This window comes from Crocuta crocuta, unplaced genomic scaffold, assembly GCF_008692635.1.
Source record: "Crocuta crocuta isolate KB4526 unplaced genomic scaffold, BGI_CrCroc_1.0 scaffold190, whole genome shotgun sequence".
In the NCBI taxonomy this organism is placed as follows: Eukaryota; Metazoa; Chordata; class Mammalia; order Carnivora; family Hyaenidae; genus Crocuta; species Crocuta crocuta.
This window is the reverse complement of record NW_027527955.1, coordinates 3,447,577-3,462,034: the sequence shown is the minus strand read 5'-3', so window position 1 is coordinate 3,462,034 and position 14,458 is coordinate 3,447,577. Positions and strand designations below refer to the sequence as shown.

General features: G+C 32.1%; 1 protein-coding gene across 1 annotated transcript in view; it reads right to left on the bottom strand.

Moving 5' to 3' along the window:
- Positions 1-14,458, bottom strand: part of NBEA (neurobeachin) — a 685,485-nt gene that overhangs the window by 610,470 nt on the left and 60,557 nt on the right. The window contains exons 2-6 of the mRNA XM_077752635.1: positions 12,013-12,244; positions 8,480-8,580; positions 8,147-8,242; positions 2,122-2,243; positions 131-257 (exon numbers count right to left, since the gene is read on the bottom strand). Of these exons, the coding sequence (XP_077608761.1) occupies positions 131-257; positions 2,122-2,243; positions 8,147-8,242; positions 8,480-8,580; positions 12,013-12,244 (678 nt within the window). The remainder of the gene's footprint in view (positions 1-130; positions 258-2,121; positions 2,244-8,146; positions 8,243-8,479; positions 8,581-12,012; positions 12,245-14,458) is intronic.

Genomic DNA, 14,458 nt, shown 5'->3' with positions numbered 1-14,458 from the left:
CAGACAAGGAGAAAAAAAAAGATTTATGAGTCATTAGAAAATCAGGAAGAGAATATTACAGAGGTGAATTTTGAGACAGTGGGAATTGTAAATTGTGTGTTTCTCAACAGAAATATTTACTTATACCTACCTTCCGTGGTTGAAAATCGTATTTCACACAGTGCTGAAAACCTTTTCCTTTAGACTTTAGTGATGTGACTATTAGACAGTTGCCAACAAAGTGAGCAGAGTAACCAACTCCTTTGCTAGTACGAAAACTGTAACAAAAACAGAATTGTTTAATATCCTCCGATATAAAGAACCCTATATCTAAAAAGCATTATAAAAATAATATAAAACGTTATTTTAAAATAAAACTCATTTTGGGCCTCAAATATAGAAGAATAAAAACTCATTTTGTGGCTCAGTCAGTTAAGCATCCGACTCTTGGTTTCAGTTCGGGTCATGATCTCAGTTTCGAGCATTCAAGCCTGCGTCAGGCTCTGCGCTAACATCGCCTAGCCTGCTTGGGATTCTCTCTCTCCCTCTCTCTCTGCCCCTCCCCTGCTCACACTGTCTCTCTCTCTTTCAAAAATAAACTTTTTAAAAAATCTGCATATAAAACTCATTTCCCTATAGCATATAAAATAAAACTCATTTCCTCATAGAGTAAGAAGGGGTATACATGTACCAAATAAAGACTAAAACCTAAAAGGTTTAGAACTAAAGTAAGTAATTTAAATTGAGAAAATAGAAGACTATACAAAACATGTTGATATTTCAGTGTAAAACGTCACAAATAAATGAAAACAAATTAATAGCCAATGAAACCTTTCCAAGTAAATTTCATTTACCTTCAAGGAGCACTGAAATTAGCAAATACAGAAACCATTTACATAGCTACTGTTTTCAAAAACAACTTGCTTCCTAATTCTGTTATGTCTTTGAAAATAGCTTACAAATTAAAAAAAAAAAGAGAGAGAGACAGAGAGCCTAGTTTGATAAATGATGTAGGTAATCAAACACAGGAATACATCTTCAGTCAAAAGAAGATAAAATATATATCTATAAAATTATACAGTTATTTTCTTCTAAGGGAGGATACCTCCTAGCTGTGAATTGTCCTCTTAGCACAAATTGTAAATGCTCTCCAAAATGATGGTATTATTGAAATAAATGTATGATCTGCCAAAATGACCCATTTATTTTTGGAAGTTCAGATTTTTGTTTAAAACTCTCATTACTATCCATATATAATCTTCTGTAACCCAGCTGACAAGCTATTCATAGTTCACATTTTTCTGCACTCCTATTTCTGAGTAAATGTACAAAAGCACTTAATTATTCTCTCATTAAATCCTATCTGATATATACTATTATTATCCTCAATTTACTGAAGTTGAAAACACCAAAGCACAGGATCAATAACGTAATGAAGATTAAGACCTCAGATAGTTTTATTTTGCAGAGCACTGCAAACATTAAATGAGGTAACATGTAAACATCTACAATGCCTCGTATATAGTAAGGCCATCAATGGAAGTTTGATGCTCTTATTTGGTGCATTATTGGCAAACTAAAATTACCAAGCTCTCAGTCCTTACAGCTCAACCTGCTATTGGGTTCATCAACCCATTCTGTTAGTTACCTATTAAATAATTAATTTTATTATTTGACTGTATTTTCTTACATCATAGCTATTATTAATATTTTAAAGCATATCTTAACTATGCTCGTTGAACAAAGGAAGTAAAAAGGCAAAGTAAATGAAATCCGGAAGTAGTCTGTTGTTTTTTTTTTTTTTTCTTCCCCTGATCAGGGTTTAGTATGCCTACTCACCACCCTACAACTAATCTGTTGATGGGGATGGACTGGACAGAGAAGGTTTCTAACCCTTAACTTTTAAACTGTAACTGGGAAAAAAAGAAAAAAACAGTGAAGCAGGTTGCCTAGAACCAACAGCAAAAAAAACATAATAAGCTGATTTAATTGTATCTTTATAGTTTTAACATATACAAATATAAACATACACACACACACACACATACACTTTCTACTTAATGTGTTGCCTTGATACTCTTAACATATTTATAAAACTGAAATACTTAAGACAGAAGTACTAAAATTAAATGTATTACTTACCAATAAAGATAAGGTTTATCCTTGTCAACATTAATGTTATTTAATGGATCCATACGAAACCAAGTATTTAGGGTGAAGCCATTCTGATAAGGCCACTTTGCAATAGGAGGCAATGCGATTGCCTATAAGGCAATGAAAAAAGATACAAAAGTATCAGTTAAATAAAATGTGATAGTAACTAATGTCAAATATAACCTTTACAGATCAAAAAACAATGAAGGTATAAATACAGAAAATCATGGACTTCTCCCCCGCCAATGGCCTTAGCACCTTCTGTATCACCAGTTTCATCACTCAGTCTACCAGACCCTAAATTAGAACTCAAAGACTGCATTAAATTAAGAGATACAGGGAAGAATTTGAGCCAACCTGCTCTTCACGTTTTCTAGACCTATTCTTCCAACCAGAAAAGAGACAGGTGATCTGTCATCTGTTATTATCTCCATGGCAGCACTGAAAGAGCCCTAAATCACATATAACTGCATACATTAGTGAACCAAAATAAAATGGAAAAAAAAAAAAAAAACTCATGGAAGAAAACTCTAACCTTGAGTAATAATGAAATAATAACTGGTACTATCACTCGTACCAAAGACACACCTGAGATACTCTAGAATAGCAATTTCCTCGGTTTCATTGTGGACTTCCAATAATTCCATGGATAAATAAGGATCTCTAGTATGGCCAATCTCTTCAACAAGACAGTTACCCTTACTGAAAGACATTCTCTTAATTAAATTTAGTATATACCATCTAGAATAAGTGTTTTGGGGATCTGAAATCTCCCATTTCTAGCCCATACTACTAAACTAACCAAAGCCTTCTGTACAGTGCACATTGCATCTCTAGCCTTTTTCTACTCTTTTTAACTAATGCATACACCCTCCCTTAATCAATGCACAAAAGCTAACTGTATAGTACTGCCTGATGTGCAACCCAGACACATTTACCTCCAAGGTACTGGTGCCTGATTTTAACACTTATCTCCTAGATTCCTTATATTTCCTCCTAATCTCATGGTGTTAATGAGATGTCTTTGGGGATATCTTTGTGATTTTGGAATTAAGCGGTCTTTATTCTTCCTATTTCTTCTACAGCATCCTGGTTCCCACAACTGGATGTCCCTCACTGTGCCAAAATCTACATCCCTCACCGTCCCCAAGTCTAACACTCTAAGATCTATGTTCCCGTCTATTGTAATTTGCAAAAGAAACGATTCTGATGTGTAGATGGAATGCTTTCAGCAAACCATTTGACTGAATAGGAAAATTCACTATTCCTAAATTAAGCGGATTCATGAAATATCATAATCATTAAAGACAAATCTAAATAAGTATATCCATAAAGGTCACAGAGCATAAAAAATGTCATCTTACATTCATCATTCACCTTTATGTGAATCACTCTGCACAATTTCATTCCAAATTGCTCCTATGAAGGCAGCATAGCTCATAGCAAGGCACCTCCACAGTATAAAATGTACTTCGGAAGGCCTAGTGTATATGGTTATTTTAGAGAGAAAGTAAGCAGTCATTATTTTAGTGATCCAAAGGCTGCTATCAACAGCGGTCCAGACAGTATGTACCCTCTAGTTATTATCATGCTCGTCCAGAAGGAAATGATCAAAAACATTGTAATGGTAAGGACTTTAAAATCAGCTCGTGTCTGAATTTTTCAGTAGTTCAAGAGCAGAGGTAACATACCTGGAAAGAAGCCAATCTGTTGTTTAAAAAAAAATAAACAGAAAACAAAAAACACTGGTCTTAGAATCAGGAAAATTTTAATTCAGGCTATGACTCTGCTTTATGGCCCTTAACAATGTTACACTGTTGAGGCTGTTTCCTCAACTAATCTAACAACAATAATATCATTTATCCTATATATAGCTTGTATGACTCAAATGAAGTAACAGTTGGAAAAGTTCTAGTTCCTTCTTTGCTTCCTCTTCTACAAAGAACATAGTCTTAATTGAAGCTACTCTTTATGCAAATGAATAATGCAGGGAAAACCAAGAAAAGAATAATTGATAGAGTTAAGTCCATCAAAATCTCCTGAATATGAACAATTCACACATACACAACTAACAACATATCAGGAAAATCCTTTGTGTGTGTGTACCTGTATGTGTGTTTACATACTGACAGAAAATATTCACAGATTTCAGGTAAATGGTCAAGTGCCTAAAAGCAGAATGAGTTGCAACCTTACTGAGGCAATTCAGACAATTTATTAAAACAAAGTTTTAACACTGTTTAGCTGTCAGTAAGACAGCAACTTGCTTGTATTTCTGTCAAAACAGCTTACTCTTCTTTCTTACCCCTTAAACTGAGGTCTACTAGATGTCAGATCAATAACAATTTTATAAAATGTATTAAAATACATCTAAATATGTAAACAAAATTATTACATCTAAGCAAACTGGTACCCTCTTAGGGATAGTCACAGTATTTTTTCTGCTATGTACCACAAAGTACGTTTGATATGTGTTCCACCCTAACAATCTGATATGTAAAATTATTAGCTTTCATCTGAAATGAGATTTTTAACTTTCCTCTTTTTGCATCACAATTTTTAATTTTCCTATTTTTGTGTCACATTGGAAATTGTAAGTTTAAAAATAAGGTTAGTAACAAAATATTAAGAGAAAGTATGAAATTATGGGAATGGCTGATGAAATGGAAGACTACAAGGATGCTTATAATAATAACTAAGGAGCAAGAAATATTTACATGATGTTTTATAACTTATATAGTACTTAAATGGTATATTATTTCATTACAGGCTTATAGTAACACTATTCCATGATAAAGTACTAGTGTTTTATGTGAAAGTAAGCCAAGAAACATTAAGGGACCAGTCCTCTACAGTAATGAAGTAGAGGATCCAGAAATAAAACCAGTTCTTCTAGTCAAAAGTTATATAGATTTCTATAATCCTACAATGTAGATAAAAACAATGAAATCAAGCAGATTGAAACAGTTCTTTGAAAAGAACAACAAAATGGATGAACTTCCGGCTAGGACTGATGAGGAAAAACAAACCTCCAGTATCACGAATGAAAGAGTAGGCATCACTAAAATATCCCTCAAAGGTTAAACAGGTAAGAAAGGGATATGATGATAAGCTTAGGGCAATATATTCAACAACTTAGATTAACTATACAAATTACTTGGAAGACATAAACTATAAAGTTCACTCAAAAGGAAATAGAAAACCTACCTATATCCATTACAGAAATTAAGTTCATGGTTTAAAACCATCCCCAAACAAAACTTCAGGCCTAGATGGCTACAATGTGAATTTTATCATATATTTAAGATTATGGAATATCAATTCCACATAAGCTTCTTTAAAAGAAAGAAATGAATAGATCCTGACTCATTTTATGAAAAATTACCCTATCACCAAAAGCAGAGAAAAATATTAAAGGAAAAGAAAATTATACCCCCAAATCACTCATAAAAGTAATTGCAAAATTTCTCAGCAACACGTTAGCAAATGAAACCCAGTATTGTATGAAAAGGTTAAAACATAGTAGTAACCAGGTAGCTTTTATCCCAGGAACACAAAGTTTGGCTTAACACACTGAAATATCAATCATTATATTTTGCCACACTAACAAGATTAAGAAGAAAAACTACATGATTACTTCAATAAAATCAGAAAAAGCATTCAACAAAATTCAACACTAATATCACCATACTGATGACTAAAAAAACCTTCCAGTACATAGGAACAGAAAGGGATTTCTTCTACCTGATAGTAGCCTAACTACTAATACCATACTTACTGGTGAAATACTTAAAGCTAGAATGAGTCAAGGATATTACTGTTATTAAACCCAGCACTAGAGTCCTAGCCAGTGCAGTAATACAACAAAATGAACTAAAAAGGCATATGATTGTAAAATAAAAATAATGATACTGATTTTATTTATAAAAATATCTGTAAATAATCCTAAGGCGTCTACTAAAAAACTGCTAGGACTAGAAAGTGAGTTGAAGCGAGGTCTTAAGATACAAGGTAATTATACAAAAAATATCAATTGTATTTCTATATATGAGCAAAAATCAATATGAAATATTTGTGGATAAATTTAACAAAAGATGTTTAAGACTTGTGTGCTAAAAACTACAAAACACTGAAAAATCAAAGAAAACTGAAGCAAGAGTTATACTGTGTTTGTGAACTGAAAGACTAAATATCTTCTATTCTCTCCAAAATATTTTATAGATTTAACACAACACAATCTAAATCACAGTGAGCACTATAAAGTGACAAGTTTATTCACATGTATTTAAATGCTATCTAGAATAGCCAAAATATCTTAATACGAAGAACAAAGTTGGAGTATTTATACAAACTAATTTCAAGGAATGCTTACAATACAGCTATGAAAATAAAGACAAAAAAATCTGACTCTGGCATAAAAGCAGAAACAGAGGACAAAGGAACTAAACATAGAGTTCAGAAACAGATCTATAGAAACATGGCCTGATAGTTTTCAAGAAAGGTGCCAAGAAAATTCAATGTTAAAGGACTATCTATTTAACAAATGGTTATGAAGAAATTCAATAATCATATACAAAACAAACAAAATTTTAACTTCCAACCTTACCTAACATCATGTTTTTAATGTTTATTTATTTATTTTGAGAGAGAGAGAGTACAAGTGGGAAGAGGGATAGAGAAAGAGGAGAAACTCCCATATCATATTTTAAAATCTCACACACAAAAAGGATCCTAAACTTAAATGTAAGAGCTAAAACAAAAGAACTCTCAGTAGAAAGGATTTTAAAAAAATGTTGTGACTTTGGTGTATACTGATTTCTTGGATTACAAAATCATATGCCATAAAAGAAAAGTTTAATTGAAATTCATCAAAATTAAAATCTGTTTACTTTAAGAAATACTGGGCAAGAAAATAAAAAGAAAAGCCACCAATTGGAAAAAAATATTTGACAAATACACATCTGACAAATTAACTTATACTTAAGTACATAAAGAACTCTTAATATAACAACCAATTTTTTAACCAGAGATTTGAACAAAAACATAACAAAAGAAGATATAAAAACAGCCAAAAAACACATGAAAAAGTACTCAATATCATCAGACATTAGGGCAATACAAAATTAAACCTACAATGAGGTACCATGACATAACCATTTAAATGCCTCAAATTAAAAAGATGGACAACGTCCAGGGTGCAGATCAACTCAGATCTCATAGAGTTGATGAAAATGCAAAATTTTCCACTATGGAAAATAATCCACCTGAAAGCAACCTCATGAAATGAAACACACACTTAGCATAAAACCCAGCAATTTCACTCATGTGTTTACTTAAGAGATGAGAAAACATGCCCACACATCTATGTCCAAATGTTCACAGCAGTTCTATTTATGAGAGCCAAAAACTGAAAACTCAAACGCCCATAAACTAGTGACTGGATAAACTGTGGTATATCCATAAAATGTGACACAAATCAGAAAACAAAGGAACAGAAGAAACTACTGGGAAGCTACAACATGGGCAACCTCAAAAGCATTATAATAAGTGAAAGCAGATGACTGAAAAGATTACATACTGAATGATTTTATTTATATGAAATTCTAGAAGATGCAAAATCATAAAAACACAAAATAAATCTGAAGTTGGAAGGGACAGGGTTGGGAAGAGGGGACAGGGTTCAAACATAAGGGAATTGCAGGAAGTGATGAAATTGTTCAAAATCATGACTGTGCTGAGGATCAAGAAACTTTAGCACTCATCGAACTGTACTTTGAAATAGGTGAATTTTATTGTATGTAAATTATACCTTAACAGAGGTGAATTAAAAATAAATAAAAATGAGGGTTGATGGGGGTGCAGGAGAGGGGAAAGTGGGTGATGGGCATCAATTGAGGAGGGCACTTGTTGGATGAGGAACACTGGGTGTTGTATGGAAACCAATTTGGCAATAATTATATTTTTAAAAGTAAAAATAAATAAATAAAAATAAACATATGTATTTAAAACTTACCGCAGCGCTACAACCAGGGAAATTGAAAAACGTATCAGGACCATGTCTTTGTGGCATCTGATTAAGAACTGATAACAATTTTACTGCATGTCTTGGCTGAGGAAACAAGAAAAGAAATGTCACTGTACAAATTTAGCAAAAATACCTACTCTATCATGTTAGACACTGGGCTGTTTTCTAACTAGAGAGAAATTAATTTCAAATCATTTACTAAACCCTTTAAGAGGAACAACCTCCATTACAAACTCCAGCTGATAGCTCTAGAGACAAACTGTTGGACATTAAGTACTAACGCACTGATATTGAATACTTTTCCCTCTGACCACAACTTACCCAGATTCCACTTTCTCCTCGAAGCATGCTGAACAAAAGCTTCAACTCCTTGACAGTGATGCTGTAGCTGGCAAGAACCCCCAACATATCAACTAGAAGATCTTTAAAGGAAAATAAAGTTATTCTGAACTCTAGTCATGAGCTGCCATCTGTCAAGGTAATATACTTTTTTGAAAGAGCAAAAGTTATCAACTGTCATTTCTACGTGTATGTTTATCTAATTGTCCTCATAAATAGCAATTCTAATTATGAATTTTTAAGTTACCAGATAAACACATTGTGTTTCAATTTTATGATTTTTTTCCATCAGATTCACCACTACAATTAAGTTTCCTTAGCAAATATATAAAATAGATTTATAAATTCCTAGAATACACACACACACACACACACACACATATCGACATACACACATCTGGTGTATGCAGGGAAAGGTTGGCAAAAATATAGAAAGGTACAATGATTTAACAATGTAAATTGACTATTTTCAAATAAAAAAAGTGATAGTTGACCATATTTTCTTTTAGAATTATCTATTCTTAATAAAACATATTCTGGAAATAATCCTTGTCCCATTAACAACAATTTTGAGCACTTACTCATTGCCTGGCATTATTCCAAGTGGTTTACAATTATTAGGTGCACAAGTCCTCTTAACAAGCCTATGAGGCAAGTGCTACTATTAGACCCTTCCTAAAATGAGGAAAGTGAGGCATAAATAATCTAATCACATTGCCCAAGAACACAGTCTAAGTGGTAGGGTCAGGATTAAAACCTAAGCTGTACAGCTCCAGGGCCATCCATGTTACCTACCAGTCTCTAAAAGTATGACTTCAATGCATTACAAGTGATATCCATTCTGTTCTTGTGTTTATGTGCATATGAGAGACATACCAGCTCACCAGATAATAGGGAAATTATACATTTAATCTCTTGGCCTTGAATTATTTCCCATCTCTAGACACTGTGAGTAGTACCTCTATCTATTGCTCTTTGTAAGAAATTAAACATCTAAATATTTATATTTCATTTACCCAATTTCTAAAGTACTTCCCAAGGACTAAAGATACTATACAGATATTACAATCAATACACATACACATTCTAAATAATTTATCATCAACTAATTTAAAAAGTGAGTTAGGATAAATTGAAATAGTTACTGATAAATAATATATATTATACAATAATACAATACCTGGAATTTGAGACTTTAAAACTATTTCAAAATAGAAATTTAAGATGGTTATTTTCCTCAATAGATAATTGGCTAATCTTACTTAATGCCACAATAAGTAAGCAATCTTTATGAGAAAATTGTGACTACTGATAATGCCACTTTTGAGAGAGATCTTTTAATGCAACAAAATGTTTCATCACTCAATAAAAAAGTTTACGGTTACTATGTATTAGTCAGAAGATCTCTTTCTAAGCCACAATTCTCGACAGAAATCAAGCACCTTATTAAAATCCTACATTAATATGAAACGCTTTTAAGCAATTAGTTGCAACAGCAAATTCATAGATTTCTTAAACATTTGCCTACAAATACTTTTCTAAAACACTGAACTTCTTTCTCCCAACCTTTATCTCACCTCATATGGATGTCACAAAAAGTGATCTATTAAATTTTTATTTAAAAACATAATTATTAAAATTTCTTATTTATTATACATAAAACCAAGCAGTTCAATTTTCTTATTGCAGATCTTTTCTGGACAGAATTTTTAAAGATGGAAAAAGTAGTACGACTATGAAATTCTGTTATCAATTCAGTATAGATGTTTAACTACCTTCTCATCATACCTACACATTAGTAAATGAAAAATGCCTCTTTGAACTTAACATGCTCTAAATATCCAGAGTGAGAACTTAGTAGTATTTTTGTTGGTTATTACTGCTTCTTTACTATGTTATCTAAATTTTAATTTCTCTATGGAATGGTAAGGTATAGGAAATGTTCTGATGTTTATTCAATGACTAGAAGAACAAAAAGTGAAAGCTTTGTGTTACCAGCATTATTATCACTGAGAAGCAAATATAAGAAAATTAAGGAGCTTTATATAATAGAAAATATGAACATATGAACTTCTGCATTAAAAATCAAGATAAGTATCATTTTATACCTCAAGGCTCATGAATTATTCATCAGCAAACTACTATGTATGTAATTGTGGCTCATTTTCTAAAGTGCACTTCACAAAACAAAACAAAACAAAAACAAAAACAAAAACAAAAAAAGAGCTTCAGGGATTAAACCCAGATATGAGAACTCAAAGGTTGTAGGATGTTCTACACAGATGTATTTATAAGTTCATGCAAATAAATTCCTTATATTAAAGAATGCTAGAATTACAGAATGGTTTAAAGATGGTAGATATCATCATTTAACAGATGTTCTAAATTTGAATTTCATTTTTCATCAAGTTAACCAATATAGAAAATGCTAAATCATTCTAAATAGAGAGATGACACCTTGAAAGCAATCAGAAACGATTTTAATATACTCTAAGAAAAACAAAATTTTTAAAATACTGTTTAAATTTAAAAAGCATTCATGTTTAACTTATCCTTCACTCCATTTCTTATTTAATGTTTTGTTCTACTAATATTAAATTTAACTGTGCATAAATCAAAATATTACACAGGATTCTCTGGTGTCTGACTTACTTTTAAGGATAAGACATGATACTGTGAGGAGTCATATTAGCATTTTTAAAACTATGAAAACCATTTTACATCAGAAGAAACTTATGCTGAACATTTTTGGCTTAAATAAACCAACATCTCAAACTCAAAACTTATTTTCAGAAAATAATGTTGCTCTGGGACCATCTTTCAAAACATTTCTACTGAAGTGCATCTAACAACAAAGGAGAATGAACTTGGAGGGAGGTAAGGGTTGGCAATGAATAATCACAGATTTCAAAGTTATTTGAAATAATGCAAAACAAGCACAAAACTTAATATTTTTATCTTGAAATTCCATGCTCTAATCTATAATACATCTTTTTATTTTATGTTTACTTTAATACAAATTTTCTCTTAAAAAAAAAAAAAACAGTAAATGGACACTTCCTAAAAATTCAACATGCTTATCCCAAGGCTATTAGTGCCTCCTATCATATTCCACATATGTCAAAATGAAGAGCATGGAGCTCAAAAAAGCTGGTGAAGTGCTCATTACACAGAATTGTAATACACGCTGTAAACTTAGTTACGTAATGGTTTGACTCAGTACTATGTAAAAAGGCAGTGTTTATTTTTCTGATGGATTTCATAGTATTCCACATTATTGAGATTTTCTAAAACCTAGAAAAGCAAAATTATAATTGCTTGTCTAATACAGAAGAAAGTACTTCCTTTCTTCAAGTTTTCCCTTAATATACAAGGCAAACTTTCTATACATTTCTATTTATCTATTTTAAATCAAGTTAGCTTCAACAAATCTGTATTACCAGTAGAATATAAAGAGAAGTACGTGAATCGTTAGAAACATTTAAAATCTATTTTCCTGTCAGATAACCTCATACCTGCTATCATGTCATCTACAGCACTCATTTTCAGCAATACTTGTTCAATTAGCCCAACTTCTGTGCTAGTCTGTAAATTCCGAACACTTTTTCGTAAAATGGCTGTAAACATGCTCCATATTTCTGCTTGACATGTGACATCACAGTGCTCCAAAAGCTCTGTCATGCATGTTATACTCTCTGCATCCTGGATGATGAAGTTCATCTCCAAGTCAAATTCTCCACCAACCAGCTGAAAATGAACAAAAAGAAACAATAACTAATGATAACAGGAGAGATTATTCACAACAATAAATTAAAAATAACAAAAGACTTCAACTGGCACGATAGCAAAGCTACTCTAAAAATTTCAAGTCTTCTACTCTAAAACTAATTTTGATAAAAATGTGAAAGCTATAGATAAAAGTGCTGTAAGAACTAAAACTAGCAAAATCTAATTTTTAATAGAAAAAGGCAATTCCAAATCAAGTAGAGCAAAATAGTGGAGGGCTACGGTGGGATTGAGGACAAACTCCTATGAAAAAGAGAAAGAGTTTGGCACTTGGGTGCCTGGATGGCTCAGTAAGTTAAACATTTGACTCTTGATTTCAGCTCAGGTCATGAGATCCAGTAGCCCCACCCTGCACCGCCCCCCAAGCCCCACCACCGGCACTACCACCAGCCCCCCGCACCCTGTACAGGGCTATGTACTGGTCACGACTAAGACGGTCTCTCCTCCTTTCCCTCTGCCCCTCCTTGCTAGTGCTTGCAAACTTCCTCTCTCTCTCTTTCTCTCTCCCCAAAAAAAGTTTGACTCTTAAAAGTGATAGTCACTAGAAAATGAAGAATTCACTAGGGATAAATTTTAATACATGAAATTCATTTCTTTTGTGATATTACTAGACTGACAAGTAAGATGTAACAGAAAAGAAAGAAAAAAGGACCTAATCTCCATGTATAGAATATAAAGAAATCTAAAACGGATACTGGCAAACTTACAGTTAATGTTAAAATGATAGAATCCATCTGAAAAAAATGCTTAAAAGAGGGGCACCTGGGTGGCTCAGTTGGGTAAGTGTCTGACTTAGCCTCAGGTCGTGTTCTTCAAGGTTTGTGAGTTCGAGCCCACATGGGGCTCCGTGCTGACAGCCCAGAGCCAGGAGCCTGCTTTGGATTCTATGCCTCCCTCTCTCTCTGCCACCCCCATTTTCTCTCTCCTGAGCACAAACTCTCCCCATCTCTCAAAAAATTCTTTTTAAATTTTTTAAATACTTAAAAGAGATATACTAGTATTTTATAGTACTTTATTTTAAAGAATGTGAATTGATATACAAAGATGATTAGTAGCAACGTATCTGACTTGTGGCATTAAGTCAAAAATGAGCCAAAGTATTACTATCTCCCCAAATGCTAATTTAAGTATAGTGATAGATAAATACACATATAATAAAGGATATAATTATACCCTTATTCTCTAATAGTCAATTCACATAAGATATATTAATTATATTGTTATAAGCACCATTCTTAAAGAAGAACATTGATAAAATGGGTATCTTTCTGGTCTAAAGAATGGAAAATTTAGGAAGAAAATAACAGTCATATACAAAAATGCCTGACTAATCTGAAATCATTCATTTATTAATAAATATTTATTAAAGACTGGAAATTACTGTTCTAGGTGCTAGGGATATATCTGTGGAAAAGAAAAAACTCATGAATTAACAGTGTTAAGTTCCAGAAATAAAGATGTATATATGTACATATGTATGTATGTATATTCTACCTTATCTCTCCAAAAGTTGAAATTGGCTTATAGGTTACATTAAGCATAAGAAGACATAAAATATAAATAGTTAAGAAAGTAGAAGCAAAGGAAAAATAAGATTGGGGCAGACAGGTACCAGAAACTAGATTCAAGAAGTAGATTTTTATATCAAAAAAATTAATTAATAAGAGTAGATAACCAAAGGCTATGATATAAATAAGATTAATAATAATAACAGTAATAATAATACCACCACGATGTAATGTTACATCGTTTAGTACTATTCATTCTAAGGGCTTTACATATGTTAAATAATTTAATTCTCACAACAGCTTATGAGAAAGAAGCTATTGTTGTCTTCATTTTACAGACAAGGAAAAAGAGGCAAAGAAAATTTAATTTGGTAAAGGTTACAAAACTAGTAAATACAGGATCCAGGATCAAAACCCTGGGATTTGATGCCAGGATCAGAATAAATTGGTCTTCATACACGTCCATACAAGCAATAAAATCTCATTTAAGAACTTTTTTAAGCCTTTCAAAATTTAGGAATTTAAAAACAGAATATTCTTATATTTTAAAATAAAACATTATGTGTATATTTTTCTCTGTAATAGCACTAAAACTCAGCTTATGAGAAACTAGCCTTCATCCTAATTTCTGACTTTCTTTTTTTTTTTTTTTTTTTTTTTTACCCCA